The sequence below is a fragment of the Parus major genome, chromosome 1A, assembly GCF_001522545.3.
Source record: "Parus major isolate Abel chromosome 1A, Parus_major1.1, whole genome shotgun sequence".
Classification (NCBI taxonomy): domain Eukaryota; kingdom Metazoa; phylum Chordata; class Aves; order Passeriformes; family Paridae; genus Parus; species Parus major.
The window spans coordinates 5,951,841-5,968,005 of record NC_031773.1 but is presented as its reverse complement, the minus strand read 5'-3'; the positions used below and the strand labels follow the sequence as shown (position 1 = coordinate 5,968,005).

At 47.2% G+C, this 16,165-nt stretch overlaps 1 protein-coding gene across 5 annotated transcripts in view; it reads left to right on the top strand.

Annotated features, from left to right (window-relative positions):
- The window catches only part of BEND7 (BEN domain containing 7), a 46,390-nt gene extending 40,568 nt beyond the window's left edge, over nucleotides 1-5,822 (top strand). For all 5 annotated transcript variants that reach the window (XM_015628613.3, XM_015628617.3, XM_015628612.3 and 2 more), the window contains one exon: nucleotides 3,878-5,822. In XM_015628613.3, the coding sequence (XP_015484099.1) occupies nucleotides 3,878-3,939 (62 nt within the window). In that variant the 3' untranslated portion in view covers nucleotides 3,940-5,822. The remainder of the gene's footprint in view (nucleotides 1-3,877) is intronic.
- Nucleotides 5,823-16,165: the final 10,343 nt, after the last annotated feature.

Here is a 16,165-nt window from a genome sequence, read left to right as displayed (position 1 = left end):
GTTACTTCACTTAACAACAAAGGGTAGTTGGAGATCAGCAATGGAATCCATTGCTGGAAGAGCAGGACAGGGCTGGTACTGGGTTTCTGAGCACATCACACGGTACCTGACAGCTGTGGGGAGGACGGGAGACTACTGGTGACCATCCCAGCATCTGTCTTCTGTGCCAGGACTCCCTAATCTCCCTTGCATAAGGGCCGGAGAAGGAGCTTTCACACCCCACTGCTGTGTGCTGGAGCAGCAGCTGCCAGCCGTGGAGCGCTGTCGGAGCACGTGCAGTTACTAAGGAATAGGACCAGCGGAGCAGTTGGGAGGACAAGCAGCTATAGTCTGGTTCTGGCATAGACCCAGGAGGGGCTGGGAGCACGCGCTGCCTGGGAGCTGCCGTCCTACTTTCCTGGCCAGCCGCTGAATAATATTTCTGGGTACGGCTGTGATGAAAGATGCAGGAAGCTCTGCATTGAAAGGTCCCTTCCAAGCGACATCCTGTTGGTTTCTTTTATCAGGGAGGGAAGCAATTCCGCTGCGAGAGGACCCTAATAAAGGTTATTAATGCAATGTGGTGTTATCTTTTCATTGCTCCGGTAATCGCATTAAGGAGCAGAATTAACAGTTTGCTGTAGGTTTCTTGGAGCGGTTTCTGTAGTCGCCACTTGGGTTGTACATCAGGGATGGAAATGAATGTGCTGAGATGGTTGTGGTAGAGAAGGTGATTCCCTTTCCACTCCACTGCAGATCACCCTTGCAGTCTGCTTGCTTGTACACCTTTGAGCATCCATGCATGCAGCTTTTGAGCTCAAGTGCTTGTGTGTGATGTGTACTGCTCCACACTACCTGTGGAAGGATGCCTAAATAAACCACACTGCAGTTTGCATGGGGTGGAGGTGATACTCACAGGCTGTGAGCCAAGAATTTGACTCACACCCATTATTATGTGTGCCAGTGCCTCTTTATAGGACATATCTGTGTAATATCATACTGTTGTTGGAAGCAGATTATTTAAAGTGATACACAGACAATATAATGACAGTAATTATGAGACAGAGCCAAAATACAGATGCTTTCTATCAAGGATTGTAGAAAAAGAGGTGGAATATTATTTTTACAGGGGTCTTTTCCTGTTTTAGTATAGCTGGTTTTACAAAGGGGTGTTTGACAGCTTCTTTAAAGAGAGTCTGCATGCAATTTATTCAGCTGTCTTCTCTGTTTAGCTTGAAAAATCTTTGGGGAAAAGTCTCTCTGACTGTGTGTTTGTGCAGTGCCTCATGTGATGGGCCTTGGTTGCAGATGACAGCTAATATCAGATAAATCGTGGCCTCAGGTATTAGGAAAAATTTCTTCCCCAAAAGTATTGTCAAGCACTGGGACAGGCTGTTCAGAGAAGTGGTGGATTTAGCAGTGCAGGATCTTAAGTATCTTTTCCAACCTAAATGATCTTGTAATTCTGTGATCAGTGGTTAACCTGCTGCTTTGGCATAATAAAACCAGAGTTAATTGTGTTGCTTGAAGGGATCTTGCAGAAGACTGGATGGGGAGAAAAGATGGGGTGTGGGAGCTATCCGTGTATCTGTTGTTCTCTTGATCTTCAATAACTGAACAAACTGTGAAGTAAAAACGCCCAGGGAGAATTATTTGAATCAGTGATAAGCATTGGTGCCAAAAAACTTGAATGCCTTTAATCTGCCTTTCCAGCTATGTCAGTCCTGCCTCTGACACTGATGACATTATGAACAAGATCTGGGCATATGTGGACTGGTGATACTGAAATGTCTCAGTCTGTACGATTTTGGATTATAGCCTCTGGCTGACACTTCATTTGGGACACCTCATTCAGAGGTGTGGTTGCTCTCAACTCTCTATCATTGGTGGGAAGAGAGCTGCTTCCAGAGGGAAGGCCAGGTCAGCTGCAGTTGCATTTGAAGGTGTCTCTTCTTTGGTGCCAGCAGGACCAGGGTCCAAGTGCACTGAATTGGTGCCAGTGCCCACAGACAGGTCTGAACCAGCTCCCTTTGTACCCACAAAGTAGCAAAGTCCTGGGATTTGAGGAAAGCAGGGGGTGCTTTGTTTTCAGAAATCTCTTTTGGAACTCAAAAGTCTGGTTAAAAAAAATGAAGCTGGTACATCCTCATAAAGCTAAGGAAGACATTTTCCCCAATTATATTTTAGCACTCCTGAGCAGAAATGATGCTCCTGTGGTAAAATCACCCTCTACACTAAGAGGACCTTGGCTTTAAAGGCTGTTGATTGAAGGGTGTTTAAAGTAAATTGGAAGAACTGTGGCAGTTAAACTTGATGAGAACTTTGGTTCATTGGCAGATAAATCTCAAGAAAATACTAGAAGAATTGTCCCCAACAAATGTTACCAAAGCTCAGGTCTTTGAGAGTTCCAGCTTTTGCACCTACCTAAAGCTGCAGGCTGTGTCCAGACCTGAGCTCAGACAGATCAGACAGCTCCAGGGGTAATTATCGTGGGCTCAGTGGAAAGGCTGATTAGTTTCTTGGTGATACAGGATACCTGGAGGGTGTGAGATAGATCTTTATCAGGATGAGGATGTGGCAGCTTTTAGAGTCTTTCTGTGTAAGTTGGTATTGTGAAAACGCTCATCTTATTTCAGTGTACAATTTATGCAGAACGTTGGGATTTTGTGCTTTAAAAGTAAAACAAAAGGAAGGCATAACCCATAAGTTCTGCATGTGAGAACAAGTGTAAGCCAGCTGCAATACCCTTTTCTTGAACCCTCATCTTGTAAATTTGATTGGAAAGATGTAGGCAGGTATAGGTATAGGCAGATGTAGGACCACGAGGAAGCACTCCTTACTCCTGCTTTGGACCACAGCCATGCTGAGAATTTGTGTCGTTTCTCCACACTGGGGTTAATTTCAAGATGAGAAAGAATTTTGATATCCCTAACGGAAGCTGAAACACTAACATCCCAATCCTCAGGTCTGGGGGTGATACAGCTTTGTGAAAAGATGACAGCAATCTCTTGGTAAAGAAACGGATGATAAGAAAACAGCAACAATCCAATTCTATATAGGTTGTCTCCTTTTCTCTTGAAATACAATATCAAGAAAATGAAACTTGGGGGAAAAAAAAAAGAAAAACCTTTTCCAAAACCTTAAATATAAATCCTTTATTGTAATATAAATCTTTATCTTTTCAATGTGTGATTGTATGAATCTTCCCTTTTCATTGGGGTGTATTTGCCTCTCAGGCTGATTGATGTCTGTCTTCTCTTTGCCCTGTGTTCTTAGCGCTCTCGTTGTAATTCTTCTGCCCATCTTTTCATTGTTCTGTTTAGAAAAAGCACATTCTTAAAGTGCTTTAAAAAAGATGGGATATAATCATACAGCGCACCTTTCATAGGTGTATGTGTATATATATATATAAATTTTTTTTTTTTTTTTTCTCCTATGTGCACTTAGACTGCTGTGGACTGGTGGGGGTTTTTACCAAATAAGATCCCAAAGTATATACTCAAGGTTTAAAATTCATGGGGTGCTTTTTTCACTTCTTCAGAACCGAAACTTCAAAGGGGTGAGCATTGCAGTGCAGTTTGTGCTGAAGACTAATGGAGCGCTTTACATCTGAAGTGGGCTGCACTGTATGTTGTGTGAAAAACTTGTCTGGCAGATTTTGTATTCAAAAAAATCTATTTAATTTGCTTTTCTTTAGTCAATTGAGCTCTACTCTAAATGGAATTCAGCAGCACTGCCTGTGTGCACACTCGCAGTTCAGCCCCATCACTAATTAAAGTTAAAACTCAAATACATAATTTCCATCATTCTAAAATACTAAATTTTTTGTCGCAAATTACTGATATCTTAAAATCTTACATTTTTTTAACTGATTCCTTCAAACTCTTTCTCCCTTCAGGTAACCTTTTCGACACCACAACAGACCATCTGATAGATGCAAACCCAGATTTTTCAGTTTGAATTTCACATCCTGCATCAGTGTTCTTAGCAGATAGAAACATCCTCTCCTTTGAGTAATGTTCCTGCAAGCTCAGCACGAGAACTTCAGTGTACCACAAGACATGGGCATCCATACAGTTTTTCTTACAAGTCTATGGTTTTTTTGATGCATTTTCCATGTAACCTCAAGTAATGAAACCACCAGATCACTTCACTGTTCTTCATCTTAATTAAAGATGATTTCCCTCCCCATCCAATGTATTACTGAATTAGCGGGGTATCCACTCTGAGGTCATTCTCTTGCCTGTATTTCTCCTCCATGATTGTATTTTTCCACATGTTTGTATGCTTGCCAGCAGTGTTTGATCTTAAACCATGCAGAAATTGTGACTCTTCCTGTCCCCAGGGACCAGGGTGGCCTCTCTCTCCACCATGAACCCTGGGGGCTTAATGAGCTTCTGACTTGGTGAAGCTCTTTGCTTCTGCAGACCCACTTTCCTTTCCTGGCTGCTGCAGTACCAATGACCAGTCACACACAGCTGATTAAAAAGTTCTTACTGGGTTTAGGAGGAAATAAAGCAGGATTTCTCCCAGCAGTGCCCAGGTTCCTAATTACAGCAAGGAGAAGCTGTTCCTCAAACGATTTCCCCTACGTGGTCCTAGTGCGATGGCTCTTGAGCATCTTTGTAGTGCAGGTTACTGGAGGTGGTCATTTTCCTCTCAATGTTGCCCCCAGTTTGCTCTACCACATCAATCTCAAAATGAATTAATTTTCTGTTTTCTGAGAAGAGGGTCTGCTCACTGTGATTTTGCAGCCACTGTCCTTGGCAACAATACTCACCTATTTAAAAAAAAACAAGTCACCTTTCAACTGGCACTGTATTGATATCTCAGCAGTTAAGACAAGTGAATTGATCAAGAAATTGCACTACCCTCTTAGACACTGAAAGGGTTGGTCATTTTGGGTCAGGACGAAGGTAAAACCATATGCGGCCCTCCCTGCAAATCTTCATTTCTGCACCTTTCATCAGCACTAAATTCACTTTAGAAATGTTGCAAAGAAATCTGGAAGGTCTTACCTGCAACACCTACTGATCACCAGGCAGTTTGAGCACGTTTCCTGCAATTCAAGGAAGAGCTTGCTAGAGCCTTTGCCATCATGTTTCCTTTCCCTGTGTGTATCTTAGGTACTTTTTTTTTTTTTTTTTTTGGAAACTATTTGGCCTGTGAGTGTCTCAACAGAAGTGCTATTACAGAGTGGGATGGTTTTCAAAATATTCAACCATTTTTTAACAATCCTAAAACCTGTTTCTCGGGTGTCACAGAATACCCACAAATAACACTGAAGCCAACATGAACAGTTTGTTCCCTTGGCACCTGAGAAAACAGGCTCCCAGCTGTTCCCCGCCCACTTTCCATGGACTTCTAGGAATGACCATGTTCTCTCTGAAACTGTGGAATAGATTGAATGTGCACTGCAAACCTTAAATTTTAAGTCTTTCCTTCCTTCATGGCTTGGAGTTGCCTGCATTGGGCAGGGGGCACCAGTCCATTGTGTTGTAACCCTTCAGCAATGAAATCAACGTTTTGTAAATTTGGAAGATTGCATTTGTGTTTACTTACTGTGACTACTGTTCAGACTTTCTTCAGAAATCTTTTTATAGGGTTTATTAGAGAGAAGAAAAAAAAATCATTCCATATTTAGGTAAAAATGTCTCAATCTTCTGTATATATGTTTTATTAATATGTAAATATTTAGATATTTTTAAATTACTATGTTCTTAATAAAGCGACAAGGGACTAGTTGTGAAATGGTGTATAACATTGTGTCGTGTTACCGATCTCTGGGAAATCCTCTTTGTCAGTTCAGAAAAGAAAACCTACAATAAATAACTTTAATTGCATGTGTGTTCCTGTGTTCTATGCTGGATTCCCGTATTTTAGAGGAATTACTATGCCACCAGTGGACTACACACAAGAAAACCCTGAAAGCTACCACCATGATACTATTTTTCCAGCTGGCTCAGCCAGAAACCACACTGCCTTGCCAATCAGAACAACATCTATATCCAATCACGTAATAACTCTTGAGTATTAAGTACTGATATGCTTGAAGTCTGATTTTAATTGAATTAGGTGCCTTTATAATCTGCACTTAAAAGGTTAAGCTCTGCTTCTATGGAAACAACACACAGGAAGGACAAACCAATACTCATAGGTTGGAGTAGCTGCAAAGATACAGGCTCGGTAATTCATGATCACACCCTCATCAAATGTTTAGCCTTAAAAAATACTTCCTGTGAAACACGTTCCTGGTAATCTTCCATCAGTTCCAAGCAGCCAGTGAAGCAAAGTGAAGCAGCAGCTCACCACACCTTTTTGGCCTTTATACAAGGAGCACTAAGGAGACACTGCTGGTAAAAATTCCCAGTGAGAGCTTCCTTCACATTTCAGTGGCAGCCCAGATGGGCTGGAGCCTGGTGCACATCCTGCATCGGTGATGTGACAGGAGCCAGTGAACGCCATCCCCTCTGGGGGTGCTGGAAGAGCATCTCGGTCACAGAATGGTTTAGGTTAGAAGGGACCTTTAAAGCTCCAACCCCTGCCATGGGCAGGAGCATCTTGCACAAGATGAGGTTGGCCAAAGCCCCGTCCAAACTGGTCTTGCACAGTTTCAGGGATGGAGCATCCACAGCTTCTTTGGGCAACCTGTTAGAGAGCCTCATTGTAAACCAACCTCAATGTAAAATTGTTTTTCTTAATATCTAATGTAAATCTAACGTTCTCTTAGTTCAAAACTGTTGCCTCTCATCCTGTCCCTACAGGCTTTAGTAAAAAGTCCCTCTCTATCTTTCTAACAAGCCCCCTTTCAGTACTGAAATGCCACTCTAAGGTCCCCTTTACTCTGGGTTGAGCCCCCCCAGAGCTCCCTCAGCTGCTCCTCAGACTTGTGCTCCAAAACCACCCCCGACTCTGTTGCCCTTCTCTGGACACACTCCATCACCTCAATGTCTTTATTGTAGTGGGGAAGTCAAAAGTGCTCCCACGATTCAAGGTGTGTGCCAAGTTCAGGGGGACAATCACTGTCTTGGTCCTACTGGTCACAGTGTTGCTGATACAGGCCAGGATGTTAAAGCTTGGCTTTGTCTCGCTTGCATTTTTAAAAACAGGGACCAGGTTGATACACTGTGGCTTTTAACATTCAAGTGGAGCACCTTAAATTGTGTTTAAGGTACAATTATGAGCAAGAAATGTCCCTGCATGCTGCGATCTGCCAGCGCTAAATCTCAACTGTGCTGCAGAGCCACCAGCACGTGCTGCTGCCAGGCTGCAGGTTCACCTGTTGAAACAGCTTTGGGATGGAGCAAGTGACACTGCCAGCACCCACACCTGAGCTCCAGCCACACTCCTGCCTCCTTGCTGGCCCAGTCCACCAGTGCATCCCTCTGTCCTGTGTACAGGAGACTGGAGATTAATACTTTGGGTGAAAAAAATCCTTCTGAAGCTGAAAAGGAAAAAGGATATCCTCCTGGTAACATGAAAGGAAACTGGAGCCTGGGCTTTATAAAAAATGCATTAATTGTGAGACAAGAAGAAAGTCATCTCAAGTGCCTGTGACATGTTGGTTTAGAAACGGCTGGCTGAGTCTTTCAGGGGAAACACACTGTCACATCAGAGTGGTTTGGGGATGGGTGGTCCTGATGCAGTCACCCCTCCTCTAGAGAAACCTTCTCCCCAAAAAGCCTACCCTCTGCTGGGGCATCACTGGGAAGTGAATTTCTCCTTCTCTGGGGAAAGGAGGGTGCATGGTGCTAGGAAAAAACCCATGGAGCCACGTCAGCCTAGAGAAACAGACATCACCAGCATTGTGCAAGACTTTGCAAAAATAACCCCATTGTGCATATTCTTCCCCAAATCCAAAGCAGCACAATGACTTGTAGGAGGTGCTGAGATATCTCTTCTCCTTCCACTGGCTCTCCCACTGCTTGAACATCCCCATGGCTGGGATGGGGTGAGCACCTTCACTCCTTCCTGCCACGCTGTCATCACAGAGAGGCACAAGAGGGGGTTGTACAAGTAGGTCAGGTATGATTTCTCATCCTCTGACTGCTAATAAAAGCCACCGATGTGAAACCTGTAACATTACATGTATAAATAATTTAGCTCCAGTGTGTAAACATCAGTTTTAAAAAAACTGAAATAATTCCATCAGCTTTTTCTCTACCCTCCATGCATATGCTGTTACACCCAGGTGATAACAAGGGCAAAAAACAGTTAATTTTAGGGGAATTTGGAAATGGGAGGAACACACGCCTTGTGTTTCAGCACTGCCTCCTTCCTCCACCTAGATCCTCAGAGGTGTAGAGGAATCCAACATAACTTCATGTTAAAGTGCTTACAAAGCCACAGTTGCCCCTGAAGCTACCAACAAGCATGGGATGAAGAGCTTCATCCACCTCTGCCCAGCAAGAGCCATCACAGGTGAGAGTACCATGGTGGCCTTTGGCTCCTGCTGGAGCCTGGCCACAGGGCCAGCTTAGGGTGGCAACCATCACCATGGGCAGAGATGTCCCCTGGCCACATCCATCACCAGCACACCCAGGAGAAATGTCATTTTCAGGTGATGCCCTGCACAGATGGGGATGGATGGAAAAGGCCAGCCCACGTAGTTCTGCCATCCACTGACCCTCAGGTCACCTGGAGGACCTTTCCTGCCCCATGATGGTTCAGCAAATCATATGGACTGCGTGTGCACTCCAGCAAAGGAAATCGATCCAGGAGACTAAGAAGCCTCACTTGCAGCAATGCTCCCATACCACAGGATCCCTGCTCTACCTTTGCCCCATGCCCAGCACTGCCCTGGAGACATCAGGTGAAAGGGGTGTCATCTAGAGAAGGATGAGGGGGGCATTTGTGTGTCAGGACAGTGTGAGCCCGTGCCAGCTCCCCAACAAGTCACCGGGAAGTTAGCAGGGATGGATCTGGACTGGAACCAGCATGTGGCTACTGCCATTACCACGGCTTAGAGAAAGCAAAGATTAATGTAATCATTTAATCCCAAGAGATTTCAGGATTCACTGACTTTATCTCATGTCTCCATTCATCACAGCACAGGGGATGTGTGTAAACTGCTCTGCTCTTAGCTGGACCTCTGCTCCCTCCTGATTTCCCTTTTCCCGGGTTCCTGCACAGGCCCTCAGTGCCCAGCTCTCCCTGCTGCCGCACTTTTTGGCTGGTGAGAATGGTGATATCATCCAGCCTTTGTTTTCTTGACTTTTTCCTGGTGATGGCACCATCCTCAAAACTGACAGACCTCCACCTCCCTGGCCTGATGCTGGCAGCACCAGTGAGGAATCCACTTCCTGCATCCACTGCTCTGATGCTGTGGGGAGAGCCAAGGCTGGGCTGGACATCCTGCAGGGTATGGGGTTTGCCTCAGGGTTAGAAGTAACCTTTGCCTGCATAAAACTTGCCCAGCCACCACAGTCTGGCTGGACAATGTAACAGCATCAGTGACAGACAATGACACACCATGAATTTGTCCTTTCTGTCCCTCTGGTCCAGGGTACCACATGTGATCTGACACCATGTAGTCCCATCCTGCAAGGGGGTCCTGCTGCCTTCACTCCTTCCCCTGGGGCTAAAACACAGACAGAGGCTCCTGAGCATCCCATGGCTACCCTGCACATCCAGGTGCTGTTGCCAGCCTCCAAGGAATGGCAGTGGATGTGCTGTATCCCACAGAGATGGAGGGCTGCTCCAAGACCTCCACCTCCTAGATCCTCTGCTCATCAGGGCACCATGTTCCCAGCTTCATCCTCTGGGCAGCACAGAGTGCCAAACCTCAGTGCATTAACATAGATTTTACATTTAACATTCACTACAAACGAGCTCTCACATTGCTCCTTTGCTGTCTTTCACTGAGCATGATGCACTTAAAGTCCCTTTGGGGAGGCCCTGGAGCAGAGGAGATTCCTGCCTCATGCAGGCCCCCAGCACCCATCCCACTGGGATGGTGTCTCTGGGGATTGCCCTGACCCACATGCCAGACTTTGCACTTGGCCTTGTTGAACCTCATGAGGTTAACACCGACCCACTCCTCGAGCCTGTGCAAGTCCCTCTGGATGGCATCCCTTCCCTCCAGCACATCAGCGGCACCACTGAGCCTGACCACGCAGTCAGAGACACTCCCGTCCATTCAAACACCTTGTGCTGGATCTAGGGGTGCTGTGGGGCTGAGACCGCTTCTTCTGACGTGGCAGATCAGGTGCTGCAGATGCATACAAGGTGCTGGCACAGCAACACCCCGAGAGGCTCTGACCCAGCAAAACCCAGCCTTGGCACACTGCACCAGGGCTCAGAAGCTCCTTGTCTGGGCGTGCAAACCCTTTCTGCTTCACACTGCAAGATTTGGTCCTTGAAACCATGAAGCAGAACACTGCTGGGCTGACCTTGAGCAGCTCTCCCATGTTCTGCATCCTCCTCCGAGGGGGGGCAGGTGAACCCACCCACCCTACACTCAAACCACTTTGCTTCGGTGGGCCACAGACCCCTCTGCGAGTGCCAAGGTTAATGCACGGCAGTGCTGGCCTCCCAGAGAGGGTTCGCTGCCGAACCCCAGATCTCTTCCTCCAGAAACAAATTGCTCTTCAACTATTGCCATCTTGTGGCGTCTGTGACCCGTTACTTGTTCCCTTTATCTGCTAATGGTGTTGGTGAGAATCAGCAGTGTACACAGGCAATTTTAAAATGAAATGTAAATGAATCAGAAATGCCTACGGAGGAGCTATTAGCATAAATCCAATCAAAGGGCTTTGTTTAACTTGTTAAAAATGACTAAATATTTAGTGAGTGTGGGTGGGTAAGGTGATTCGTGCTCACACTCAGGAAGTTTTAGAAGCAAAACTAATGCTGATATCTTAAATGGCTGAACTTATAAGCAATTTTCTACCCTGAACTGTGCCTCCTCAGTATATAACTCACCGGAATATTGTCCCCTGTTCAAAATCACCTCTAAAATATTATCACAGAATATGCTGAGTTGGAAGGAACCCACAAGGGTTATCAAGTCCAGCTCCTGGCCCTGCACAAGACACCCCAAGAGTCACACCCTGTGCCTGAGAGCATTGTCCAAACACATCTTGAACTCTTTCAGGCTTGGTGCTGTGACCACCTCCCTGCAGAGCCTGGTCCAGTGCCCAACCATCCTCTAAGTAAAAGACCTTTTTCTGATATCCAACCTAACGTTCCCTTACACAACTTCAGGCCATTCCCTTGGGTGCTGCCACTGATCACTGCAGAGTTCAGTGCCTGGCCCTCCCTTCCCCTCAGGAGGATGTTGAAGAGCACAGTGAGGTCTCCCCTCAGTCTCAACTTTCTCCAGGCTGAACAAACCAAGTGACCTCAGCCCCTACACATACAGCTTCCCCCTCCAGACCCTTTACCATCCTTGTGGCCCTCTTTTGCACACTCTCTAATAGCTTAACTTCTTTCTCATATAGTGGTGCCCAAAACTGCACACAGTATTTGCTTCTAGGAGCAGTCGACTCACTTGGTGAGATACTTGGACTCTCATGAGCACTGCAGGCATCTCCTAGGAGTGGGGATTCCCTTGGAGCAAACCCTGCCCATCCCAGTCATGCCAACAGTCCCACCAGTGTGGGATGCTGAGGGTGCAGTGCAACCAGCACCAGCAGCAGTGCAGGACCACCATGACCACCTGTGTTTTGTGTTGTGGACCACAAAGATTGCCTTGGGGATGGTAGACTCCATAGAAGGAAAATATTTTTTATAGTGAAAGTGATGAACCATGAGGTTTCCCAGAGAGGTGGTACATGCCCCATCCCTGGAAACATTCAGTCAGGTTTGTTGGGGCTCTGAACAACCTGATTTAGTTGGAGACGTCCCTGTTCATGGCAGGGGGTTTGGAACCAGGTGACTTCTAAAGGCACCTTCCAACCCAAACCATTCCGTGATTCTATGAGCAAGAGACATTCCAGTGCCTACAGGCAGATTTTGTCCAAACTGGTAGGAATGGGAAGGGTTCACTGCTTTGGCCTCAGTGTTACCTGCTCACTGTCAGGAGGTGCACATGAAGCTGATGTTTGGTGGCAGTTTCAGTGGCACAAGCAGACCAGCCCCAGCTCCCCGTGTTCCTCTGCTGCAATCCACTCACCCTGCCTCCACTCCTCATGCCCCCACATCCACAACAGCTTTTGCAGAGCCACCCTGATCAAACCAACCCTAAAGTAAAGTGGAGAAATTCCATTTTTTGGAGCACACATCTATTCCCTGACCTATCGGTTATGCTGTAGATATATGGATAGTGCTAAGGATATTGGTCATAGCGAGATGTATCTCTGCAGCTTGGATTAAATCAAAAACTGAGTTAAAAACAAGGCTGAGTCTTGGCTCTGCTGTGACTCCTTGGGCTCCACAGGGATCACTCAAGCTGGGAGCAAACAGGGCTCGGGGCAATGCTTTGCATTTGGGAAGAGCAGCTGCTTCCTGCTGCTTCGCTCTCTGGAATGGAGCTGCGTCGGGCGGGTGTTAATTGCCTTTCTGGAAATCAAAGCAGCCGGCACAGGGGCTGTCTGCTGGTCTCTGCTACCCCCAGGCGCTGCCCATCAGCCGGCTTTGCCTTCCCCTTTGCACAGGGAAATACCTCACCTGGAGGGATGTCTCTCCCTAGGGACCCCCGGGTCACTCCGAGCATTTACCCCTTTCCACAGCGTTATCCCAAAGCACTATCCAAGCGTCAGGTCCTGCAAAGACAGATGCTGAGTTTACTTAATGCCAATGCTGGGCACAAACCCTGGGAAAACTCAATCAAATCTGGCTGCAAGGAGAGGAGGAGGAGCAAGGGGATGCAGGGAATGGGAAATAAACGGAGAAATGGGAAGACTTAATGTGTGATCATTTCTCTCCCTGTGTGACTTTGTGGTTTTTACTTTTAAATGCTGGAAAAAAGCCCTTTAGGAGAATGTGGAGCACCACATTACAGCACTTCCCACTACTGCCAGGTGCACTTGCAGAGTGCAGGGCTGCATTTGGGGGTACAGAGATATGGAGAGCCCTGACACCCTCCTCTATCCAACCCCACATCCCAGCCAGTCCCACCAGAGGGGTCTCACCTCCTGGAAGCTCCAAGGATCCATCATTCCATTGAAACAGACTTTGCATCTCTTGGTGCATGCAAATCAGGGGTTTTCCAGGAGTTTCTCGAGGGAGCCACTGCCTGTGGGCTCAGCAATCCTCATTTGCCCGGCTAGGTGGACTGGGAGCAGGAGAGATGTTTCAGTGCCTCCTCTGCTGTGAGACTGCTATGGCAACACACTCACATCCAACCCTTCAAGGAGATCAAACCACCCAGCTCCTGCTTAGGGGCTTGAGTTTGGTTAATTTTTGCTTTTCCAATGGGGAAAACACACCATTGCACAGTGGTTATCCCTGAGGAGATGAGAGGTGGCATTGGGCACACCTGGTCTCTTCCAGAGCACCTCACCTTCAGCTCTGAGAGCACTTTGCTGATGTTAAACCTGTTTCCCATATAAACCACTTTCCCCCATTAGCTCAAGTTTTAAGTGCCTGGTTGGCACAATTCCAGGTGGAATTCAGCTCTGTTTTGACTGACAACAATTCAGGTGTGTTTAGGGGATCCTAATTACATGATCAGATAATGGATACTGCTGGGGCAGAAGAGGAAGGGGCAGGGACAGACCTGGAGGACTGGCTGCATGTCACCCTAGGGAGGGAAAAGGGAAGCTGGAAGCAGCAGCATCCTTCGCTCCCACACCCCTGGTTACCAGCAGGTTTGCTCCTTGCAACAGCCACCTGTTTTCCTGGGGAGCTGTTTGTTTCCCTGCTTGTGCATCCAACCAGCCCTAGTTCAGCATCAACAAGTGCCTGGCATTTCAAAAAGCTGTGGATGCCCCATCCCTGGAAGTGTTCAAGGCCAGGTTGGCCTTGAGCAACCCAATATATCAAAAGCTGTCCCTGTCCATGGCACAGAGTTTGAAGTAGATGAAATTTAAAGGTCCTTTCCAGTTCAAACCAGTCTGTGATTCTAAAATTCTATGGTTTAAACAGCACATCTACCCTCTGCTGTGATTTGGCAGCAGAACATTTCCTCTATGGATCCACCTAAATTCCCATCAACAGTACCAACCCCCCCCAGCTACTGCACAGGGCTGGCAGCAGTGGAAAGCAGGAAAATCCTGGATGGAGAATAAGACAGAAGACTCCTTGCCAGAGAAATTATCTGAAGCAGGTGGTTCCAGCTCAGAGGAACTCAATTTATATTCCCAAATGACATGCTGGGAGCTGCTCACAGCTCCATCAACAAGCACAGCACAGGCGAGGCAGATGTTTCGGCGAGTGCCAGCAGCTGGAATAGGATTGCTGGCTCAGCTTGGCTGCACCCATCGCTCCAGACAGTAATTTGGGAAGTCGGTGTTCGAGGCTCATCCTGAGGGAGCCTGTATCTGGTGGCTGCAGGTCTGGCTGGCAGAATCACACGGCTCATTCGGAAACAAAGAGAGGTAGCAGAGTGCAGAGCTGGGCAGGAGGAGACACTCCTGGATTATTTATAGGCTCCAGCCTTGGGAAAATCCTTGGCACAGAAAAGCACGGGTGATGCTTGGGACCAAAGGCCATGGTGGTGATGATGGGGCTGTGCCCTGCCGCCTGCACTGCAGGAGCAGCTCTGCACAGGACACATCCCTGCCAAAGGAGGTGGGAAATGTCTGGGGACGCCCAGGCTCAGTGTGGTGGGATGTGGCTTAGGGACATGAAACCCTACAAATGGAGAAGGACACAAGGATCATTCTAGTGAGCAATGCAAGGCACGAGACTTGTCCCCAGTGCAGGTGTTGTTGGCACAGGTGAACTTCCAGGTCTGGAGGGTGAAGGAGGTGTTTCCCAAATAGGCTGAGGAGTGTGGCAGAGGCTGCTGCATCACCAAGCCCCGTGTGATTGTTTTATTTTCCATGTGGTGGCCAGTAACAAAGAGCAGCTGTGCCGTGCCTGCTGCCCCAGACTGGCAGTACAAAGGGGGTCCGTGAAATGCTCCCCAGGTGTGACACAGCAGGGATGTGACATGCCAAGACAGCAAAGACTAAGTGGGAATACCAAATCCAATGCAGTTTTGGAGTAATATGGATAAATCCAAGAGGGGTTCAGCTGAAGCCACCCCTAACACTGCAAGAAGTCATGGGAGAGCACACAGGCACATCTCAGACACAAAATGCCACCTTCCCAAACTGCCCACAAGGTGTCCCAGAGCCAAGCATGCTTCTACCTGAGGTACAACTCAGCTTGCCTGCCCTGGGATGAGCCCTCACCACCCCAGCCCAGGGCTGGTGGCTGCTTGTACAAGCCATATAGGTGCCAGGGCAAAAAAATGCTTTCCCTTGGGGCTTTTGAGGCGGCCAAGTGCAGGAGCAAGTACAAAATGCTGCAAAAAGGAATGAGGAAGAGACAGATATTGTGAGGGCACCTCTTCACAGGAAGCTTTATAGCACAGTGGTGTTTAACTGCTGCTGCAAAAGCAGCCAGGGGCCCCTTGCTGGGCACACAGCAAGGGAACGAGCACCAAGACCCCAGCAGCAGCTGTGTACACACCACCCTTTCCATCTCACATCAGCAATTGATGGAAAATAGGGTCCAGGCGAGTCTAGTCAGACCCCATTGATCACTCATAGGAAACATCACCCTGTTTGACTGGTACATGGTGGAGGCTAGCAAGGGACTGGTGCTGGAGCATCAGCCAGGAGCAGAACCCCAGGACTCCTGCCCATGGGTGCTCCCTCCATGGAGGATGCTTGCCTGGGTGCAGAGCATAAATACAGCCTGCAAAAACCCAGAGAAAACTGCTCTTTCTTGAACTGCTGTAAACCATGATGGGAATGTTTAACAGAAGCTGTCAGGCAGGTATGATTTACTTGGCTTTCAATAAAATCTCACGTCAGAGACTATTAAAGCACCTTATCAAAGGTTAAAGGGGCAAAGTCCCCATTTGGCAACAAAAAACAATGAGGACATCTGCTCCTTGAAGCAAAAATGAGCTAACACCAAGGAACAGCAGAGGTCAATACTGGCATCATTACTATTTAATACCACTTTTATATTAATGAGAGGCAGGAAAAAGACAAAAAACAAGGCAAAGAAAGCCAACAATAGCCCAAACTTACTTTAGTTTGTCAAAATAGAGGGAGGTAGGGAAAAAAGTTATTCTGTGAGATGTGCT